Source organism: Ovis aries, chromosome 3 (genome assembly GCF_016772045.2).
Source record: "Ovis aries strain OAR_USU_Benz2616 breed Rambouillet chromosome 3, ARS-UI_Ramb_v3.0, whole genome shotgun sequence".
Classification (NCBI taxonomy): domain Eukaryota; kingdom Metazoa; phylum Chordata; class Mammalia; order Artiodactyla; family Bovidae; genus Ovis; species Ovis aries.
This window is the reverse complement of record NC_056056.1, coordinates 69,327,851-69,351,385: the sequence shown is the minus strand read 5'-3', so window position 1 is coordinate 69,351,385 and position 23,535 is coordinate 69,327,851. Positions and strand designations below refer to the sequence as shown.

Here is a 23,535-nt window from a genome sequence, read left to right as displayed (position 1 = left end):
CCTTCCAAGGAGTAAGTGTCTTAATTTCATGGCTTAAAGGACCCATAAACAAAGCAAAACCTCTGAGATCTCAGTATGGGCAAAGAACTTGGAAAAAAAGATTTTTAGGGGGGAATTAAATAGGTCAACACAAATTTAAAAGTGTTCATCTTCATTAGTTGCAAAAGAAATGTAAAAACAATTATAAAGAGATTGATTTGGCCTATTAGCAAAGACTTTAAAAATGTTAATCAATGCTAGTGATAATTGAATGAACCTGTTCAGTTCAGTTCAGTTCAGTCGCTCAGTCATGTCCGACTCTTTGCAGCCCCATGGACTGCAGTACACCGGGCTTCCCTGTTGTCATATAAATTCTACTGAGTTCTCGTAAATTTCTACTGACAACAATTTGTTTGGAAAAATTTTCAGGGTTCTGAGAATGTTTATACCCTTTGAAACATAATTTTACTGTTGAGGATTTATGCTATAGCTAGGAAAACTTTTTGTATAAACAGATTTATTGCATCATTATTTATGAAAGGATACAACAACAACCAAAAATCCAAGTGTTTAGCTGTAGGAAAATGTTTAAATAAACCTTGCTATATTAAGATAAGAGATACTAGACTGTATATATTTGAGATTACAAAGCTTATGCATAGAAAAATAATAATTGTGGTTGGATTGAATGATGGAACTATCAGTGGATTTTTTTCTTTATTCAATAGGTTTTAAATACTACTTTTTAAATTACATGATTTGTCTGTGTAGACAAAATAAATACAAATAAGCAAAAGAAAAAACATTATGACTTTCTATAGGCAATCAATTAACAGTAATTCCAGAGGCAATCACTGTTAATATTTTAGTTATCGTCTGCCCAAACTTCAATAACTTTTGAACAGATAGCACATTCTCACAGTTTAAAAACCAGGATGTATAAAAAGGTATATGTGAGAAGTCTCCTTCTAGTGTTGAATCCCCCCAGTGTCAGTTTCCTACTCCTCAGATTTTTAGATATTTTACACCTACATGCGAATACAAATAATAGATTTCTCACCCTTTTTGTCCAAAGGGAAACACACCATGTACACTCTTCTGAAACTTGCCTGTTTTTCACTTAAAAATGCATCTAGAAGTTCTTTCCATATTGGTATAAGCGAAGCTTGCTCGTCTTTCTATAGTTACATAGCGCTCCACTGTGTGGATGTACTGGAGTTTATTTACATAGTTCACTGTTAATAATGTACATGCTTTTTGTCTAAGCAAAATTTCTCTTTATAGGTTTCTATAGTTTCATGATTACATTTAATAAATGTACATTTTAATGAAAAAGGAAACTATTTTTAAAACTATTGATTAGGCTATTAAAATTTCATTAGAATTTGCAGATATTAATTACAATTCAGAGATAATAACTTCCCAATTTCAAGGGTTCAACACAGAGTCGTAAATAGGTAAAAAGATAGAACCAATCCCTCCAGAAATCTGCCACCACGAAGGCAGTTCAAGATTCAGTGACACAGTATTATGACAATATTCTGTGAAACAATCTGTCAGCGTTTTCAGAAATAAGCTGTGCAGTGCCTGGAGGGCCAGCTAGCTTGGCTCCCTGGAAGAGCTGTCAGTGAGAACAGGGATGTCCTGGGTGACATGCTCTTAAATAGCTCAGAGGCCAAAGCACGCTGCAGGGTTTGAGGCATCCTTCTGACATTTCACTTGGTTATGAACTTAGAGTTGAATCTTTATCAAAATGAAATGTGTGTATGTGAATGCCTTCCTAAGAGAAAACCTAGGGTAAGCATTATGTGTAGTTAAGAAGATAACTTTCAGCACGTGTTTAGCTCTCTATTGCTGTGTTAACAAGGCATCCCAAAATGTAAACACTAAACAACAGTTATTACTTCTTGCAGATCTGAGGGTTGACTCAGCTGCATTGAAAGGAAGTGTTGCTCCATGTTGTGTGGCTGAGGACACTCACACTGCTGCTCTCTGTTGGCAGCCTGGTTGGGACTGGAACGTCCTAATGGCTCCCAGTGCCCCCCCCCCCCCCCCGCTTGGTCTTTCACCCTTCAGGGACTAGCTCCAAGATGAAGCCTTCCAAGAGGACAAGCCCCTGTGTGCAAGTGCTCATTGAGCCTCTGTTAGCACCACATTTGCTAATGTTCCTTTGGCCAAAGCAAAAAACATGGTCAAGGCCAGAGTCAAGGACTTGAATACACAAAGGCATGAATACAACAGAGTGACTTTCACTGGAGACACCAGAGTAACATATTGCCACACCATGTTTCTCTCTGGTGTTTGGTTTGAAAGGATGGACTTACTTCCCTCTGGTAAGGTAGGAAGCAAGTAAAACACTGGACTAGGACCAGAGATCACCGAGATGAAGTTGCTCTGACTTTAAAAAACATCGCCCAGGACTTCCCTGGTGGCTCAATGGTAAAGAATCTGCCTGCCAACACAGGAGCCATGGGTTCAGTCCCCAATCCAGGAAGATCCCACATACTGAGAAGCAACTAAGCCCGCATGCACCGCAGCTACTGAGCCTGTGCTCTAGAGCCCGGTGGCGCCACTGCTGAGCCCACATTCTGCAGCTGCTGAAGCCCCTGTGCCCTGGAGCTCGTGCTCTGCAACAAGAGAAGCCACGGCAATGAGAAGCCTGAGCACTGCGGCCAGAGTGTAGCCCCACCGCTCCACAACCAGAGAAGAGCCTGCGCAGCTGGCACAGTCCAAAATAAATGAGTAACGTAAAAATCCCTCAAAAACTTAAGAGTTCAGCTGAGTCACATTGACTATCGAGGTAGAATGTGTAAAAGGCAGCAGAGTGTTGGAAAGCACCAAGCTGTACTATGCAGATGGGTCCTCTTGACTCTCTCTGCCCAGATTCTTTGGGAGATCTCTACGGCCTCATATTTCTCTGCCACGCCTGCCGTTAGAGTGAAGCGTGAGTGTGGATGGCCAGTCATCACTGCCACCAGAAGGCTTAAGCCTCACTGATGGTGACTAGACCAAAATGAGGAATGATTCCATTTGAAGTAAAGCGTTCAAATTCAACAGACGACCCTGTGTAGAGGATAAATGAACAATTAGCTAAGGGATGCTAGCAAAAGAATTGGGGCTTTATACATAAATTGAATCTGCTTAAAAGAAGAATAAAACAGACCAACCAAATCAACAGACTGACTGAATCTGGATCAGCTGGGAGCAGGCATATTGGCTGTTAATATGAAAAATTATTTTGACAATTTTTAAAAAATCAGTGACAGAGAGTGAATGTTGAAAGAACTGCTTAAATCCTAATGTAATTAACAATATCAAGAAGGAAAGGCTAAAAGGTAGTAGTAAAATTAAACCAAACATCTCTGGCAAATATGAGTTGATTGGACTTTCTTGTTAAGGTTATATAATTTGGAAAATGGTGCTTATTTTTATTCTCTTTTTTCCTAATAACTGGAGTAAATGCTGACATAGAAACATGGATTGGAGTATGTAGAAGTCTATTTAAAAGAAGAAATAATTGGTAGAGTTTGGCTTTCTGCATAAATTTTCTTTATGTAATTTCTAGTTAAAGCAAATATTATAAAGATTTGAAATTACAAACAGACTAGAGTGATTCATCCATTCATCCAATTGCATTAAAATGAAAAACTGAACAACTTGACATTTTATGTAATGAGTCAAAGATATTAAAGTTATATTCTTTAGCACCTAATTTTCTCCTTGTCTGGGATTGGCCAATACCAAGACCCATGCTTCATCCTAAAATATGGTGAAAGAAAGACTTTGATGAGTCTTCCTAGAAAGCACAGACATGACGAGGATAGCAGTTTGGTGATGATTGCTAATTTATTGAATGTGCAGTGTGTGGCAGGCACTGTATTAAGTGCCTCACATGCTTACTCTCAGTAATCATCACCCCCACTTTACAGATGAGGAAACTGAGGCACAAAGGTACATGTTTAAATCACTTGTTCAGAGTCACACGTTTAGTCAAAGGCAAAGATGGGATTTGAAGTAGGCAGTCTGTCGGCAGCTCCAACATCCCATTGACTTCTGAGCTGTATCAAAAGGAGGGCTGGGATGAATAAACCTGGGAGTTGCCATAGCAACCAAAGAAAGGAAGCTAAAGAGTTGTTGACATAAGCTCAATAAATAATCTGCTACTCCAGTCTTCTTTCTACTCACATCCCTTTATTTTTCTACTGCTACTTTTATAAAGCAAACAAGCTATCCAAACAGTCTACCCTTTAAACTGACAGGAGACTAGAAAAATCTAGTCCTGTAGATATCATTTATTTGCACTTTTTTTCCCCTTGTAGGTCAGTAAGGAAACAAATCCTGTATTTTCCATTTAATTCAAACAGCCCCAGTTGGTCTCTCCGGACACAAGAAAGCGCTCTGCTTCAAAGACACAGTCCTATGTCGCCATCTAGAGGAAGAAATATAAAAATCTTCTTTGTCTTGGGCTGACCATTTTTAGCAGTTTCATGATTCAAAGAAGATTTATTATGTATAGAGATAAAAGCAGAATTTAAAAACAAAAATTTTACTGCATTTTGAGTGAAATATTTCAAGATTATCTACAAACCGGACTATGGTTTTAGAGAGAAAGCATATTATGGAAACTTGATTCTTGGATTTTTTTTAAGGAAAATTGGGGTTTTCATCAAGTTCTAATATATTGAACTATTTTTTTTCCGTAAAATATACCTGTGAGCATGGTCCTCTCTTTATAAAGGCTTAGATTCAAGATGAAGAATACAAACTGCATCTCTTTCTAAGGTACTTTTGGCATGGCACCAACACGAATTTAGAACATACCTGAGCTTTTTGCTGGCAGGTCCTGGTGGATCTCACTCACTCTCCCTCCCCTGCAACCAGAGAAGTTCCTGGCCCAATTGTAGGCAGTCGGTAAACACCTGCCAAGTGAATCTTTTCCTTCTTGTGTTCTATAGCTAATCAACTATTGCTGTATAACTGTACGGATAACCTAGAATAAACCAAAAATGCTGGTAAGGACCAAGCAGTGAGTGAAATGAGATTTCTTAAAGGCAAGTCAGCCTCCAGGCTGACTTTTTTTTCTTAAAAAAAGAAATACCCATTGTTTTCATAGAGCCTAAAACTCTGTTATGAACTTATCACCGTTTTGAGTGATACCTTTTAACAATAGGGCTTCTCAAGGTGGTACTGTGGTGAAGAATTCTCCTGCCAATCCAGGAAGCAAAGGAAACATGAGTTTGATCCCTGGGTTGGTAAGATCTCCTGGAGGAGGAAATGGAAACCTATTCCAATATTCTTGCCTGGAAAATTCCATGAACAGAGGAACCTGGTGGGCTGCAGTCCATGGGGTCGCAAAAAGAGTCGGACGCAGCCGAGCACGTGCACACACACACCCCCAGACCTACAAAAAGAGAAACTCAGGGGCTTATCCTGTTGAAAGTTCACACTTCTTAGGCAAATGAACATCTTAAGTGCTATTAACTCTAAATTTGGCTAAGTCAAGGACAACCCTCTGTACAACAGAGATTGGTGAAAGGTGACTGGTTGAGATATAGGAAGAAAATATTAGAATTTCTATTGATGGCACCTTTAAAATGCCATCTTTCTTTGTTTTTCATGTTTTATAAGGTGCAGAATTTATAGTATATGTATATAAAAATTGGAATATTTATTCAAAATTTTTTCCTAGTAAAGTTGAAGACCACTGGCAAAAGCATGACTTTGGAGTCCAGCCTGAGGAAGGAGTCCCACTCTGTCCATAACTGGCTGTGGGAAACTGGACAAATTTTTTAACCTCTTAAAGTCTTTATTTCCTTTTTCATAAAAGAGGATAAGTAATATTACATTGTGGTGGAAATTGAATGAGTTGTCTGTATAGTGTTCAGCCCTGGGCCCAAAAAATCTTAAGTTCAATAAATACAGTCAACTTCATGGGCATGTGACCTGTGCTGTCACCTGGGCCCCCCTCAGAAGGCGCCTGAGTTTGCTTTAATGCTCTGCTGTCTCTGTCTTAAGATCTTAACAATTTTTGGATAAGGACGTTGCATTTTTCATTTTGTCCTGGACCATGCAAATTAGCCAATCTTGGTAAAGGGTAATTCTTGCTGTCAGTCTAGCTAAATTTGCCATCCATGCTTTCTTAGTTCAGTTATAAAGTTTCCTGCTTCAGTCCAGATCACCATTTAAAACTTCTTTAGGTCATCAAGGATACTCCCTGGGGGATGGGCAGTCTTTTTGCTTTTTAAGATATTTTTCTTAAGATATAAGACACAAACATAAAACTTGACATTTAAACAAATAATTGGTTGCACTGGTTGCTTGCTGCTGCGTGCAGACTCTCTAGCTGTGGCGAGCAGGACTGCTCTCTAGCTGTGGTGTGCGGGTTGCTCATCGTGGCGGCTTCTCTTGTTGCAGCGCACGGGCCCTAGGGTGCAGGCTCAGGAATCATGGAGCATGGGCTTAGTTGCCCCGCAGCATGTGGAGTCTTCCTGGACCAGGGATCGACCCCATGTCCCCTGCATTGGCAGGCAGATTCTTAACCACTGGACCACCAGGGAAGTCCAAAACTTAACATTTAAAAGTATACAATTCTGTTGTTTTAGCCCCTTTTCCCTAGTTTCATTGGAATATAATTGACAACATTGTTTTAAGTCTATTCATGAGGTTAGCTTGGTCTCTTTAAAGAGCTCTAGATTGGGAGTGAATAGGACAGATTCTCTCGAGCTTTCCCCACTTGTGAAGTAGGATCTCAAGAGATGATGTGTAGTTGGACTGTACTACTTCCCTGAAATGTGTCTTACCAATAACAGACTAGTGCTTTTAATTAACCGTAATGTCTTAGAGGTGGAAGAGGCCCTACAGATTGTTTAGTTGAACACCATCTTACAGCTGAGTACAGTGAGACGTGAAGAAACGGAGTGCCTGTTTAGGGCCTTACAGGAAGTGATTAGGGCTGGAACCCAGGTCTCGTTTGTAATCCATATGCCCCTGGCTTGGTAATTCTGTCCTCTATTCAGATTGCTCACCTTTGCTCCATGGAATCAAACCTTTGCTAATGCGGAAGATTAGGTATTGTGATATTAGAAACAAGGTTCATAAAAGTACATTTTTTCATCTCCTTTCCATTAGTAAAATGTTTTCAGAAACTCAGAATTTCAGGGGTCAGAATATTTGTATTATAAATATTTCTCTAACCTTGCTCATTCTACTACTACTACTACTAAGTCGCTTCAGTCGTGTCCGACTCTGTGAGACCCCAGAGATGGCAGTCCACCAGGCTCCCCCGTCCCTGGGATTCTCCAGGCAAGAACACTGGAGTGGGTTGCCATTTCCTTCTCCAACGCATGAAAGTGAAAAGCGAAAGTGAAGTCGCTCAGTGTCCGACTCAGCGACCCCATGGACTGCAGCCTACCAGGCTCCTCCATCCACGGGGTTTTCCAGGCAAGAGTACTGGAGTGGGGTGCCAGTGCCTTCTCCGCTTGCTCACTCTAGGGCACTACTAATTGATTCTTAGGGCTTTGTGTTACCATTCATCTGATGACATTACAGTGCCTTCTGTGTATGATTTTGAACTTACCATAGTCTATTATGGTCGTGATTTAATGAACTTGTGGCATATTATTTAGCTCATTAAAAGTGTTGCATTTAAGCAATGTTGATGCTTTTAAGACTGTGGACAATTATTAGTTTGATGCAGCATCAGTTCCAATATTTTCTACATCTTTGTCAGAAAACTTTGGTTCAGAGAACAGACACCAATTTCATAGAGAGGCAGCATTTAAACACAGCAATAGTAATTCAGGCAATCACATAAGCACATGCATAATTAAGTCAAAATCTTATTTCAAATTCTTTGGGAGCCTTCCTTGGGAGGAATTTTAAATAGTGATGACATATTACATTATTAACAATAATAAATATTTTGAGTATTTACCATGTACTAGGCATATACTGGAGAAGGCAGTGGCACCCCACTCCAGTACTCTTGCCTGGAAAATCCCATGGATGGAGGAGCCTGGTGGGCTGCAGTCCATGGGGTCGCTGAGTCGGGCACGACTGAGCAACTTCACTTTCACTTTTCACTTTCATGCATTGGAGAAGGAAATGGCAACCCACTCCAGTGTTCTTGCCTGGAGAAGCCCTGGTGGGCTGCCATCTATGGGGTCGCACAGAGTCGGACATGACTGAAGCGACTTAGCAGCAGCAAGCAGCAGCAGGCATATACTAGGCATTCTAAAGGACTTCCTTGGTGGCTCAGATGGTAAAATGTCTGCCTACAATGCGGGAGACCCAGGTTTGATCCCTGGGTTGGAAAGATCCTCTGGAGAAGGAAATGGCACCCCACTCCAGTACTCTTGCCTGGAAAATCCCATGGACAGAGGAGCCTGGTGGGCTGCAGTCCATGGGGTCACGAAGAGTCGGACAAGTTGAGCGACTAACAGTAAACAATATCAAACTATACAAAAGTGGAGAGAATAGTATAGGGAACCTACCTGTAGCCATTATGCAGCTTTAGTAATTATCAGCTCGGAGCAAATCTAATTTTATCTCCCATCCTCTCCAAATCATTTTTAAGCAAATTCAGACCTCAAAACGTTTCATACATAAATATTTCAGCATATAATTCTAAAAGATAAGGATTCTTTTAAAAAAAGCTGAATCACAGGTCATTATAACACTTGAAAATTCTAACACCAAAATAATCAAATATTAAGTGAATATTCACATTTTCATGGTTATCTCAAAGTCGTTCTTTGTTTTTTGATGGTTTGTTCACGTCAGAATCCAAATAAACTCCATGAGATTGATATGTCTTTTAAGTATCTTCTAACATAGTTTCCCCCTCGATCTAACATTTTTATTTCTTGTAATTTATTTTATTAAAAAAAAAAAACAAGTTTCCTTTGGAATTGCCCAAAATCTGGATTTTACTGATTGCATTTCTGTTGTATTATTTACTATGCTCCAATATGATTACTGAATATATTTTAATTGTTTTAACTTTAGAATCTATCTTCAGAGATGTAGCCATTTTATTTTATATATTGTCCTTAAGTAATATTCTTGGGAATATACAGTTGATCTGTGTTTTAAAATCAGTGGAATTTTAATTTGCACTTTTCTTATTTTGTTCATTTCTTTTTTTTCCATATGATTAAGGACCATTTTTATTTCTTCTTATGTAAACTGCCTGTTCTTATTTTTCCATGGAGTTAGGAGACATATTTTTTATCAAAAGAAACTCATGTATTAGGGATATTTGTCCCTTCTCTGTGAAATTAATTACACATTTCCCCCTAATTAATCATTTTTCTTTTCACTTTCTTATGCTATTCTCTGCCACCCAAAAGATTCTGAATTTGGGAAGGTAATTGAATATATCAGTTTTTGACCTTGTTACTTTTGGATTTTGCAACATAGTTAGAAATACTTTTCCAGCTTGTAGGTGAATTAACTCATGCATTCTTTCAGGGCTTGATGATTTTATTTTTATATTTATAGATCCATGATTTTAATGTACTTTACGATTAGATTGAGTTTTTGTTGCTGTCTCCTTAGTTGTACTTGAAATAGCGTCGGACACGACTGAGCGACTTCACTTTCACTTTTCACCATGCGTTGGAGAAGGAAATGGCAACCCACTCCTGTGCTCTTGTCTGGAGAATCCTAGGGATGGGGGAGCCTGGTGGGCTGCCGTCTATGGGGTCACACAGACTCGGACATGACTGAAGCGGTTTAGCAGTAGCAGCAGCAGCTTGAAAGACAGGGGTTTGAACTGCCAGAGCCCACTTACGTGCAGACTTTTTTCAATGGTAAATATTAAGAACTACACAATTTCTGATTGCTTGACTCCAGGGGAACATTGAATACAGAGAAACTGCATATACGGAGGACCAACTATAAATTGTATGTGGGTTTCTTTTGACTCCTCAGAGATTTGTACACCTCTAACCCTTGTTGTTGTTCAGAGATCACCTGTATATTTCTGACCCACTTGAAGTTTATACATGTCAGGTGTAAGGAATGAATCAAATTTTGTCTTCAGAGCAGATTTTAAAATTCAGGTCCTTATAAAAATAACAAAGGGATGTGTTGAGAAGGCAGACCCCACATTTTCTGGTGTAATCCAAGCGGAGAAGTCAAAGCCCACAGTGGGTTCCACTCTGCACCTCCAGCTCATTCTTTTTCTTCAATATAATTTTATTTCTTTTTGGCTGCTCTGGGTTTTCTCCATTTATGGTGACCAGGAGCTACTCCAGTTGCAGTGCACAGACTTCTCATGTTGCAGAGTACAGGCCCCAGGGTGCAAAGGCTTCAGTAGCTACGACTCCCAGGCTCCAGAGCACAGGCTCAGTAGTTGTGGTGCTTGGGCTTAGTTGCTCCATAGCACGTGGAATCTTCCCGAACCAGAGATGGAACTTGTGTCTCCTGCATTGGCAGGCGGATTCTTTACCACTGAGCCACCAGAGAAACCCCTCCAAGCTCATTCTTACTCTTGAAGAGCTGGTGCTGACATCTAGGCCCTGAGTCTACTAGAACAATCCGTGCTCTGGTTCACTCATGGCTGGCTGCCTCTTCTTTCTGAACTCTCTGGTCACCCTCTTGTCCTAAAGGGCACTTTACCCCACCACCCCATGTTGTGAGTGTGGCTTCTTTGTTGCAGAGTCGTTCCCAGGTAGTTCTTTCTCCTCATATTTACAAAAGCTGATGCTGAGTCCATGCTTAGTAGGGAATCTTTGTCAGTTGATCTTTGCAGAGGGCTTTGCCTCTTTCCTTGTCACTCTCACTAACCTGAAAAGTGGTTTGGCCTCTGCTTGGACCTCTAGAAATTTCTAACCTCAGGGCTTAACCCACCAGCGTTCTCTGGGCAGGCTGTGTTCTCTATGGTCAGTGGAAGGAAGGAAAGCTTCCAATTTGCTACCATTTGTGAGAAGAGTCTCTCCCTATAACAACAATGTAGGTCACTTCAGTCGTGTCTGACTCTTTTCGACCTGTGGACTGTAGCACGCCAGACTCCTCTGTCTGTGGGATTCTCCAGGCAAGAATACTAGAGCAGGTTGCCATTTCCTACTCAGGGAATCTTCCCAACCCAGAAATCGAACCCACATCTCTATGTCTCCTGTAGTAATAGGCAGATTCTTCACCACTAGTGCCATCTGGGAAGCCCAATAACAAAAATAACACTGGTTAAACAGGGAGCTCAACCCAGTGCTCTGTGACAACCTAGAGGGGTGGGATGGGGTGATGAGAGGGAGGTTCAAGAGTAGGGGATGTATGTATACTTACGGCTAATTCATGTTGTTGTATGGCAGAAACCAATATAACATTGTAAAGCAATTATCTTCCAATTAAAATTAAATTAAAAAAAGACTAACAATACTGGTTAAAATGTACGGAATGCTGACTGTGTACAAGGTACCAGGTGTACACCAACAGTTGTGGAGACAGTGAAAGAACACTCCAGGAGTTCATTCCTTATGTCTGCATGCTTGAAAGCTAGCAAGCTGTCTCTTACAGTGTCAAATGTGCCTTCATAACAACCTGGAAGGACAGAGTCAAGTGTAGAATTCTTAGAATTCCTTGAGCTTCATACCAGAATGCAGCAGTGTGAGGACAAGGGGAATTATCTGTTTGAGAACTATACAAGCAGCCAATAAAATTGTTGTTACGGGCTTTCTTCATTCTTGACCATGAGCTGGGCCTCCTCTAGTAGCAAACACTGTTAGCTTAAGTAATACTCTAGAAAGTATACCTGAAGGTAGCACAAAAACTGCTAATAAATAAGAAATAATAAGTATTAAATTATGATTATAGAAACCTACCTATCAGTGAGATAACCAAACATCTTTAAAGTTTTGGAACACAATCAACATTTTCTGTACGAAACTCTCATTGCTCTCACTAGGAAATACTGCAAAAATTTTAGAGAAAGCATATTAATTAGCCTAGAGGGTTCACATAGGAAGCATATGTAATGATTTCAATTTCAATGATCCAGATCTAACAACTGTTAATAGATGTTACTCCCAATCAACCCAAAACATTTAACACGTACTGAACATATATATATATGTGTGTGTGCTAAGTTGTGTCTGACTCTTTGTGACCCCATGGACTATATATAGCCAGTTAAGCTCCTCTGTCCATGGAATTTTCCAGGCAAGAATCCTGAGGTGGTTTGCCATTTTCTACTCCAGGGGCTCTTCCCAACCCAGGGATTGAACCTGAGTCTCTCTGCATCTCCTGCCTTGGCAGGTGGATTCTTTAGCACTCTGCCACCTGGGAAGCCCAATATATAGCATATGTTATTAAGCTATATGAATAATTTCTCATATTCTCTCTTTGAGATTAGAAATCTCATGTAAGATTTTACATGTGAGATTTCCTACATGTAAACTCATGTAAGAGTTTCAGTAGTGGCTTTATTGGAGAGGAACACTAGGACTAAATTATTATCAGCAGCAGAAAAAACTCATTCCAGGGCTAATGTTTGGATTAAGAAATATCAAATGATAGGCTGAAGTTGTAGATATCTGTACATTGTAAGGTGGTCTTCAAGTAAACTAGACTTTGTTGCTACTGTTAAGTTGCTAAGTCATGTCTGACTCTTGTGACCCCGTGAGCTATAGCCCAACAGGCTCCTCTGTCCATGGGATTTCCCAGGCAAGAATACTGGAGTGGGTTGCTATATTCTTCTCCAGGAGATCTTTCCCAACCCAAGGATCCAACTGTATCTCCTGTATTGGCAGGTAGATTTTTTTTTTTTCGTTTTACCACTGAGCCACCAGGGAAGGCTCAAACTAGACTTTACATAGAGTCATAGCTAGTTACCTTTGAAAGACAGGCTTTCTGGATATTTAGGAACGCTTTTTAGAATGGGTCCTTTTCAAGCCTGGATTTAAAAGGCTTTTTCTTACTTGTCTGATCTGATTCTTTTATGTTATCTTTATTGAACAGGGAATATACAGGAATTTTATCTTCAAAAAAAAATGGAAACTTTTCATTGACTAGATCTCCTCTTAGATTGTAGTGTCTACCTCTAGCTCAATAGACAGAGCTTCTTTTTCCTTTGTTAAAAATATTTGAAAAGAAATGGGGGGAAATACTTTGAAAGTTCTTTCTCTATAAAGTAGTGATAATTGCCCATTCCTTGCAACCCTAGCATTTACATCTTCTAATGTGATCTGTATAGTTTACCTAAAATGTTTAATATTCCTATAAAACATTAAACAAAGGATAAGTTCTGGATGATAGATTAGAGCTGTGAACTTTAATTTAAAAATCTTTTCCTCTATGAATAAGAAATAATTTCTGCTCTAAAAGTAACTGGTATTTAAGCAAATCAAAGAGCAAGAAATTCTTAATATGTACAATATACAGGAAATCTACATCCAGCAACCAAGTGAAATACATCGAACTTTGTTTTTATTTTTCTTTTAATAGCTTTGATATATAAAGTATGTATTATAAATTTGGGCTTCCCTGGTAGCTCAGCTGGTAAAGAATCTGCCTGCAAAGCAGGAGACCCTGGTTCAATTCCTGAGTTGGGAAGATCCCCTGGAGAAGGGATAGGCTATCCACTCTAGTATTCTTAGGCTTTCCTCGTGGCTTAGATGTTAAAGAATCCTCCTGCAGTGTGGGAGACCTGTGTTTGATTCCCCCGGTTGGGAAAATCCCCTGGAGAAGGGCATGGCAACCCACTCCAGTATTCTTGCCTGGAGAATTCCTATGGACAGAGGAGCCTGATGGGCTACAGTCCATGGTGTCACAAAGAGTTGGACATGACTAAGCAACTAAGCACTATAAATTCATCAGTTTAAATTGTACAATTCAATGGTTTTCAGTATATTAAGAGTTGAGCAATCATCATCTCAATCTAATTTTAGAACTTTTTATCACCCTCCCCCTAAAATCCCATACTCATTAGTTGTTCAATCACTCAGTCGTGCCCGACTATTTGCAACCCCATGGACTTCATGCAGCACACTAGGCTTCCCTGCACTTCACTATCTCCTGAAGTTTCTTCAAACTCGTGTCCATTGAATCAGTGATGCCATCCAAACAACTCATCCTCGTAGTCATTCACATTTCCCCCACTTACCCATCTTCTCCTCTAGTGAACCACTAATCTACTTTATGTCTATATAGACTTGCCTCTTCTGAACATTCCATATGGAAACAGAATCACACAATGTATGGCTTTTGCAACTGGCATTTTCATCTAGAATAACATTTTTAAGATTTCATGTTATAGCTTGTATCAGTTCATTTCTTTTCATTGAGGAATAATATTCCATTATGTGACTGTAGATATTTTACTAATCCATTCACTGATTGATTGGTTCAGTTCAGTTCAGTCACTCAGTCGTGTCCGACTCTTTGCAGCCCCATGAATCACAGCACGCCAGGCCTCCCTGTCCATCATCAACTCCCGGAGTTCACTCAGACTCATGTCCGTCGAGTCAGTGATTCCATCCAGCCATCTCATTCTTGGTCGTCCCCTTCTCCTCCTGCCCCCAATCCCTCCCAGCATCAGAGTCTTTTCCAATGAGTCAACTCTTCGCATGAGGGGGGAAAGGTACTGGAGTTTCAGCTTTAGCATCATTCCTTCCAAAAGAAATCCCAGGGCTGATCTCCTTTAGAATGGACTGGTTGGATCTCCTTGCAGTCCAAGGGACTCTCAAGAGTCTTCTCCAACACCACAGTTCAAAAGCATCAATTCTTTGGTGCTCAGCCTTCTTCACAGTCCAACTCTCACATCCATACATGACCACAGGAAAAACCATAGCCTTGACTAAATGGACCTTAGTCGGCAAAGTAATGTCTCTGCTTTTGAATATGCTATCTAGGTTGGTCATAACTTTTCTTCCAAGGAGTAAGCGTCTTTTAATTTCATGGCTGCAGTCACCATCTGCAGTGATTTTGGAGCCCCCCAAAATAAAGTTTGACACTGTTTCCACTGTTTCCCCATCATTTCCCATGAAGTGATGGGACCAGATGCCATGATCTTTGTTTTCTGAATGTTGAGCTTTAAGCCAACTTTTTCACTCTCCACTTTCACTTTCATCAAGAGGCTTTTAGTTCCTCTTCAATTTCTGGCATAAGGGTGGTGTCATCTGCATATCTGAGGTGATTGATATTTCTCCCGGTAAGCTTGATTCCAGCTTGTGTTTCTTCCAGTCCAGCGTTTCTCATGATGTACTCTGCATAGAAGTTAAATAAGCAGGGTGACAATATACAGCCTTGACGCACTCCTTTTCCTATTTGGAACCAGTCTGTTCTTCCACGTCCAGTTCTAACTGTTGCTTCCTGACCTGCATACAGATTTCTCAAGAGGCAGGTCAGGTGGTCTGGTATTCCCATCTCTTTCAGAATTTTCCACAGTTTATTGTGATCCACACAGTCAAAGGCTTTGGCATAGTCAATAAAGCAGAAATAGATGTTTTCTGGAACTCTCTTGCTTTTTCCATGATCCAGCAGATGTTGGCAATTTGATCTCTGGTTCCTCTGCCTTTTCTAAAACCAGCTTGAACATCAAGAAGTTCACAGTTAACGTATTGCTGAAGCCTGGCTTGGAGAATTTTGAGCATTACTTTACTAGCGTGTGAGATGAGTGCAATTGTGTGGTAGTTTGAGCATTCTTTGGCATTGTCTTTTTTTGGGATTGGAATGAAAACTGACCTTTTCCAGTCCTGTGGCCACTGCTGAGTTTTCCAAATTTGCTGGCATATTGAGTGCAGCACTTTCACAGCATCATCTTTCAGGATTTGAAACAGCTCAACTGGAATTCCATCACCTCCACTAGCTTTGTTCGTAGTGATGCTTTCTGAGGCCCACTTGACTTCACATTCCAGGATGTCTGGCTCTAGGTGAGTGATCACACCATTGTGATTATCTGGGTCATGAAGATCTTTTTTGTACAGTTCTTCTGTGTATTCTTGCCACCTCTTCTTAATATCTTATGCTTCTGTTAGGTCCATACCATTTCTGTCCTTTATCGAGCCCATCTTTGCATGAAATGTTCCCTTGGTATCTCTAATTTTCTTGAAGAGATCTCTAGTCTTTTCCATTCTGTTCTTTTCCTCTATTTCTTTGCACTGATCGCTGAGGAAGGCTTTCTTATCTCTTCTTGCTATTCTCTGGAACTCTGCATTCAGATGCTTATATCTTTCCTTTTCTCCTTTGCTTTTCACCTCCCTTCTTTTCACAGCTATTTGTAAGCCCTCCCCAGACAGCCCTTTTGCTTTTTTTGCGTTTTCTATGGGGATGGTCTTGATCCCTGTCTCCTGTACAATGTCACGAATCTCATTTCATAGTTCATAAGGCACTCTATCTATCAGATCTAGGCCCTTAAATCTATTTCTCACTTCCACTGTATAATCATAAGGGATTTGATTTAGGTTAGATTAATTACATTTTGGGGTTATTATGGATAATGCTGCTATGAACTTTCATATAAAAGATTTTGTATGGATGTATTTCTCTTGGTTATATACCTAGAAATGGAATTGCTGGCTCACATGGTGACTCTATGTTTAACTTTCGAAGGAACTGCCGGATTGTTTTTGAAAGCAGCTGCATCATTTTACATCCTCACTTAGCAATGTATAAAGTTTCCAGTTTCTCCACATTCTCTCTGATTCTTGTCTTTTTGTTACAGCAGGTGTGAAGCAGTATATCATTGCAGTTTTGATTTGCATTTTCATGGTGCTTAATGATGTAAAGAAGCTTTTCATGTACTATTAATATTTTAAAGTCTTTTACTTGGTTAAAAATGTGAACTCTAACCCCATTAGTTGATTTCTGGTGAAATATCATCATCAGTCTTTTGTAGTTCAGTGGTATCTAAACTGCTAATGAGGTCAAGGCTACAAGGTCTAGTTCTAACTGGCTATCTTTTACAGAGAAAATTGTGGTTAAACAACTACACTCATGTGCCTTAGCTCTGTACAGTGATCTGACAGGTTCTTGATATTGCCAATTAACAGGGTCTGGAAAGATCAACCAAAAGGTCTGTCCTGATGATTACAAATATCATTTTAATAAAAATAAAATCTATCATCAGCAGATATTTCTAACAGCATTGATTTATTTTTCTGAAAGTATAATGGACTTAAAATATTGGTTTCAGGTAGACAGCATAGTGATTCAATATTTTTATAGACTGTACTCCTTTAAAGTTATTACAAAATAATGGCTATACTTAATTATCCAGTATAATATATCCTTGTACTTATTTTATACACAGCAGTCTGTAACTCTTAATTTCATATCCCAATGTGCAATGTGGCCCCTCTCTCCTTCCCTCTCCTCACCAGTATCCTCTAGTTTGTTTTCTATATCAGTCTGTACATTTTTGTTTGTTTGTTACATACATTGCTTGTCTTATTTTTTTTTAGGTTCCATATCTTAAAAAGTGATAACAGAGTATATAAGTGATATCACAGTATTTGTGTTTCTCTGTCTGACTTATTTCACTAAGCATAAAACTCTCTAGGTTCATCCATGTTGCTGCAAATGGTGTAATTTCATTCTTTTTTTATGGCTGAAAAATATTCCATTGTATGTATATGTGCTGCTGCTGCTGCTAAGTCGCTTCAGTCGTGTCTGACTCTGTGCAACCCCATAGACAGCAGCCCACCAGGCTCCCCCGTCCCTGGGATTCTCCAGGCAAGAACACTGGAGTGGGCTGCCATTTCCTTCTCCAATGCATGAAAGTGAAAAGTGAAAGTGAAGTTGCTCAGTTGTGTCTGACTCTTCGCAACCCCATGGACTGCAGCCTACCAGGCTCCTCCGCCCATGGGATTTTCCAGGCAAGAGTACTGGAGTGGGGTGCCATTGCCTTTTCCGGTATGTATATGTATGTGTGTATATATATCACATCTTCTTTATCCACTTATCTATTAATGAACACCTGACTTGATTTCATACTTGGCTATTGAAAATAATGCTGCTATTGAATACTGGGGTGCATGTATATTTCCAAAATAGTGGCTTTTTTCATATGTATACTCAAGAGTGGAATTGCTGGATCATATGGTAGCCATTATGGTGATCATATTTTTAGGTTTTTGAAGAACCTCTATACTATTTTCCATAGTGGAAAACATCAACAGTATACAGGGGTTTCCTTTTTTCCATATTCTCACCAGCATTTATCATTTGTAGACTTTTTAATGATACTCATTCTGACAGGTGGGGGGTGATATCTCATTGTAGCTTTGATTTGTATTTATCTAATAATTAGTGATATTGAGCATCTTTTCATGTCTGTCAGCCATCTGTATGTCTTCTTTGGGAAAATGTTTGTCTAGGTTTTCTGCTTGTTCTAAAATTGTGTTGTTATTTGATGGAGTTATATGAGCTGTTAATATATTTTGGCTATCAACTTCTTGTCAGTCATATAATTTGTAAATATTTTCTCCCATTCAGTAGGCTGTCTTTTCATTTTGTTGATGGTTTCCTTTGCTTTACAAAAGAATTTAAGTTTAACTAGATCCCATTTATTTATTTTTGTTTTTATTTCTTTTGCCTTTGGAGACAGATCCAAAGATGATTGCTATGATTCATGTCAAAGGATGTTCTGCCTATGTTCTCTTCTAGGAGTTTTATGGTTTGGGGTCTTATATTTAGGTCTTTAATTCACTTTGAGCTTATTTTTGTATATAGTGTGAGGAAATATACCAGTCTCAGTCTTTTATACATAGCTGTCCAATTTCCCGAGAACCCCTGATTAAAGAGATGTCTTTTCTCCATAGCATATTTTTGTCTCCTTTGTTGTAGATTAATTGACCATAGATGCACAGATAATGACATTGTTTTACTAAAAATGGTACCTGTTCATTTCAACTATTTTTGAATAGTTAAAAAGGTACAAGCCTCACTAAATTCTAAATCTCACTGCTCCAGAAATAACTAGGTTAGGTTTTGGTGAACTGTGTTACAATATCTCCATACAGATATTTAGTTTGATGCATGGACAGATAGCCAAATGAATAGAAATAATTTCATGAGAATAGAATTATACCAGCTTATTTTTTTGATAGAGGGTTTCAACCAATTTTACTTGAGCTAATGCCAATCACAAAAGTGAAACTGAAGAATGAATGGGGTGAACTGTTTCCCTATTAAACTGATTTATTGTTCATCTCCCATCGTTTTACCATTCGTCACCATTTCTGATTGTTTTGTTCACTTCTGAGTGGCTGAATATCGTCAGGTAGTTTTTTTGTAAGTATTGAAGCAGATACTTCTGGTGAACACCAGCATTTCTTTTCTCTTTCTTTCTCAGTAAAATATTCCCACAATGTAGTTTATAATCCTCGCCTCCCTTGCAGCTAGATGCTCTCTAAATCTGGCCAATGGGATGTAAGCAGAAGTGTGTGAAATTTACAGAAAATATCCATAAAGGAAGGGGATCTTGTGTTCTCCTTCCTGCTAGCTGGAATGTTAATGCTGAAGTTTGCTCTGTCATCTTAAACCACAAGGTGGAAATCTGTATTAATGTATAACAACAAGATGGGAAAAAGATGGGAAGACTCTGGGTGTCTGACAATTTCCTTAATCTGCTATACTTCCAATTGTTTTTTATGTGATAGAGAAACTTCCACCTTTTTAAATGGCTTATGTGTGTTCTTTAGCCATTCATCGTTGAAGTTCATTATAACTGTCACAAGGGCTAAAATCTGCCCTGAAGTTCTTTAAAGTCTGAGAATGTCTGCCTGTTTTTTCACACTTCATTTAGCTAGGTATAATTCTAATGTTGCACACTATCCTTCTCTATCAGAACTTATAAATACTGCTCCATTTTTTCCAGCAATGGAGATTACAGTACAGAATGAGAGGCCAGCCTGATCTCTACATCCTTCCTTCACTTTTGTTTCTGCCTAGATCCTTGAGAAACATTTTCCAGGTCTTTTATAATATAAAAATTTAATTTATAAATTATATTATAAAATAAAAAATTTCAAACATACAGAAAAAGATACACAGATTGAGCAATTGCTAATATTTGCCATATTTACTTTATCTCTCCTGTGCATGCATATTTGTGTGTTTGTGTGTGCATAGAGAACATATTTCTGAATCACTTGAAGGTAAGTTGTAGATTTAATATTTTATTCCTAAATGCTTCAGGATGTGTATCCTTAGAACATGATTTTACAAAGAATATTCAGGTCTGATTTCCTTTAGGATGGACTGGTTGGATCTCCTTGCAGTCCAAGGGACTCTCAAGAGTCTTCTCCAACACCACAGTTTAAAAGCATCAATTCTTCGGCGCTCAGCTTTCTTTATAGTCCAGCTCTCACATCCGTACATGACTCGGAAAAACCATGACTTGACTAACTGGACCTTTGTTGGCAAAGTAATGTCTCTGCTTTTCAATATGCTATCTAGGTTGGTCATAACTTTCCTTCCAAGGAGTAAGCGCCTTTTAATTTCATGGCTGCAATCACCATCTGCATTGATTTTTGGAGCCCAGAAAAATAAAGTCAGCCACTGTTTCCCCATCTATTTGCCATGAAGTGATGGGACCGGATGCCATGATCTTCGTTTTCTGAATGTTGAGCTTTAAGCCAACTTTTTCACTCTCCTCTTTCACTTTCATCAAGAGGCTTAGTTCTTCACTTTCTGCCATAAGGGTGGCGTCATCTGCATATCTGAGGTTATTGATATTTCTCCCGGTATAGAGATGGTTTGGTCTTTATTCCAACTTCACTGCTTTTCTTTTTAGATATACACGCACGCGGCCCAGTAGCTCAGTCACTAGGGAACTCAGGGCGCGACCCAGAGGTTGTGCTTGGTGTGCCCGCCTCTGCTCTGCAGAATCGCAAGCACCTGGGACGTGGTTAGCGGCCTCTATGTGGCCCACTCTGGGCGCATGGAATCCTGGAATTCGTGGTTTGGCACCGCGTGTTCCCTGCCTGAGGCCTCGTGGAGCAGACTACATTTCCCAGAATGCATCGGGAGGGGGGGGGAATGTGGGCGGTAGAGGGAGGGGGCGGACCCAGCGCTCCGGGGCGTCGCCGTTTCCAAGCGCCGAGATTTCGCCTAGTAACCCGCCAGCCTAGGTCCCCGAAAGCGGCGGTGTGGCCCCGCCCCCGGAGCCTAGAGTGGAGGAAGAACCTCTCTCCGGTGGCGTCCCAGTGACGAAGCCAGTCCTCGGTGCGGGAGGCGGGGAAAGGGGCGGGGGGCGGGCAAGCAGAGGATTTCGCTTGCTCTGTGAGATCCAGGACGTGCTGGCGGCGCCGTTTCAGAGCAGAGGTTAGAGGCGGGAGAGCTGGGATGCTCCGCAGGCGAGCCTGGATCGGGTGTGGGAGGAGTGCAGGACGCATACGCCGCGGCTCTGTGCGCAGGCCGGGGTGTCCCCGGGGGCTGGCATCCCTCGGGTGGGCATCGACCAATGCCTGGGACGTGTGTGCGCGTGTGTGTGGGGGCTCGCTGTCCCCAGTGGTTCCGCGGGCGCTCCTCCCCACGCCGGGCTTAGAGACGAGACCCTTGAGCCCACAGGACCCCATAGGTATCGCAAACGTTTCCGGGGAGAGGTACACGATTTTGGCCACTTGTTAATTATTTAATTTCTTCTGGACTGAGAGCGTTTGTAGGTTGTGTTTTCCTGCCTCCAGCTACAGTGTCTCAGTTTCTCCGATTCAGAAAAAAATCTTTATGAAGCTTGCCATTGGAGTTCCTGATTAGTGAGAGCTGCTAAGTTCGTTCTGGTTTTCTCGGCCAAGAGAGGGTTCATGGAAGATATAAATTCTGAATATATACACAACTAACTGGAGCGTCTAAAAGATGACCATTGCATGTTTTCCCTGGCTTAATGGGGAAACTGCAAATTTTCTTTCAAATCGTATCAGTAACCACCACCCGGCAGCATTTAGGGCATATTTCGTATCATTAAAAGGATGGATCTTTGGGGGGGGGGGCGGAAGAGATGGATCTGGAGAGAGAAAAGAGGAATAGTTGACAATTTGCAAAAAACTTGGCTTAGTTTGGGGATCATTTGCTTGGACTGGGTGACTTATGCAAAATATCTGTTTCTTTCTTCCTGGCTCTCGCCTCCTGGATGTAGACTGTCAGTTTCGGATCCGAGGATGGCGATGGCAAAGCTTACCGGAGTTCCTTGTCAAATTAAAGCTGTCACAGACTAAATCCCGCTGCCTGCTGCGAGGCCCCCGCCCCGCGCACTGCAAACTTCAGTGAGCGAACTGGGTAATCAGTGTTTGGATATGCAGATCCTTGATTTAAAAGGCGGGGTGACCCTCCCAAGAACCTCTCCCGGGGGCCGAAGCCCGCAGGTGCAGTGAGGCGCGCGGGCGCGCGCGCGCGGGTGAAGACGCCTAGCCCGGGGGAGAGGAAGCCGGGGCGCCCGGCGGGGTCTGGCGGCCGTGCACCGGCGGCTCGTCTCCGGCGGCGGCGGTGGATGATGGTGGCGGCCGGCGTGCTGGTCTGTGTGAGTGCGTCGCCGCGGAAATCAGCGCCCGGCGCTGCACGCTGAGCCCTTTGCAGGTCCTCCGCAGCCCGAGACTTGGCGAGGACAGACCCGGCGCGCAGGGGCCGCGGACCGGTGCGCGGGGGGCCCGGGGGGCTAGTGGGGTCGGCTTATCATGGCGGATCGGACAGCTCCCAGCTGCCAGCTCCGGCTGGAGTGGGTGTACGGGTACCGGGGTCACCAGTGCCGCAACAACCTGTACTACACCGCCGGCAAGGAGGTGGTCTACTTTGTGGCTGGGGTCGGGGTGGTTTACAACACCCGCGAGCACAGCCAAAAATTCTTCCTGGGACACAACGACGACATTATCAGGTAAGGAGGTGGCCTGGGGCGGTGTGGAGGGGTTGGGTGTGGAGGTTGGAAGGGTGAGAAGAAGGATGACTAACTGGGATTTCGTGGAGTCAGATCTGGGCGCCCCTTGGAATAAGGAGTCTCTCTGGTACCTCGGAATTACAGAAGGGCTGCTGATTCTAAGGCTAGGGCAGAAGCAGGGTAAGGGTGCAGGTGGGGAGGGAGAAATCTCTTTTCTCTGTTGCTCAGCAAGGCTTTTTAAATCACTAAGGAGTTAAGTGTCCTGGTGCTTTTTTAGGTGTTCATTCCTGCTACAAGTGGAAGGATCCTAGGGAGCTATTAAACACTTCTTTTTCCCTCCCTTACTAGGAAAATTTAGGACCAATAACCTGAATTGTGGGTATCATCTTTGGGAGGCTCTTTAGAAGGTTGCTCAGCAAGTAAGAGGATTGAAAATAATAATAATAATAAAAAAAAACCGAAAGGAAATTTTGCTAAAGGTAATTTGGGATCTTCTTTCCAGATGCTTGGAAACTAGGAAATTTCTGCAGTGGATGGGGAGTTTGTTCTCTAACATTTCACTTGGTAGTGACTTAGTGCTGAGAATCGTATTTATACACTAAATGGATGCTTCCACACCATCACTGAGGGTATAAAAGACTGGCAGTTTCTGTACAACAAAACCCTACCCTCCAGCCCACAGAATGACCAACATCTAGTAGTGAATGGCTTGGACTGGTGAAGACAAAGCTGGATGAATAGCCATTTTA

At 41.2% G+C, this 23,535-nt stretch overlaps 1 protein-coding gene across 11 annotated transcripts in view; it reads left to right on the top strand.

Moving 5' to 3' along the window:
• Positions 1-23,535, top strand: part of EML6 (EMAP like 6) — a 324,086-nt gene that overhangs the window by 12,641 nt on the left and 287,910 nt on the right. For 10 of the 11 annotated variants that reach the window (XM_060412190.1, XM_012171476.4, XM_060412185.1 and 7 more), the window contains exons 1-2: positions 21,179-21,243; positions 22,055-22,786. The exons of the other annotated variant lie outside the window; for it this stretch is intronic. In XM_060412190.1, coding sequence (XP_060268173.1) covers positions 22,590-22,786 — 197 coding nt within the window. In that variant the 5' untranslated portion in view covers positions 21,179-21,243; positions 22,055-22,589. Of the gene's footprint in view, positions 1-21,178; positions 21,244-22,054; positions 22,787-23,535 lie in introns of those variants that run through there. 11 annotated transcript variants of the gene reach the window in all.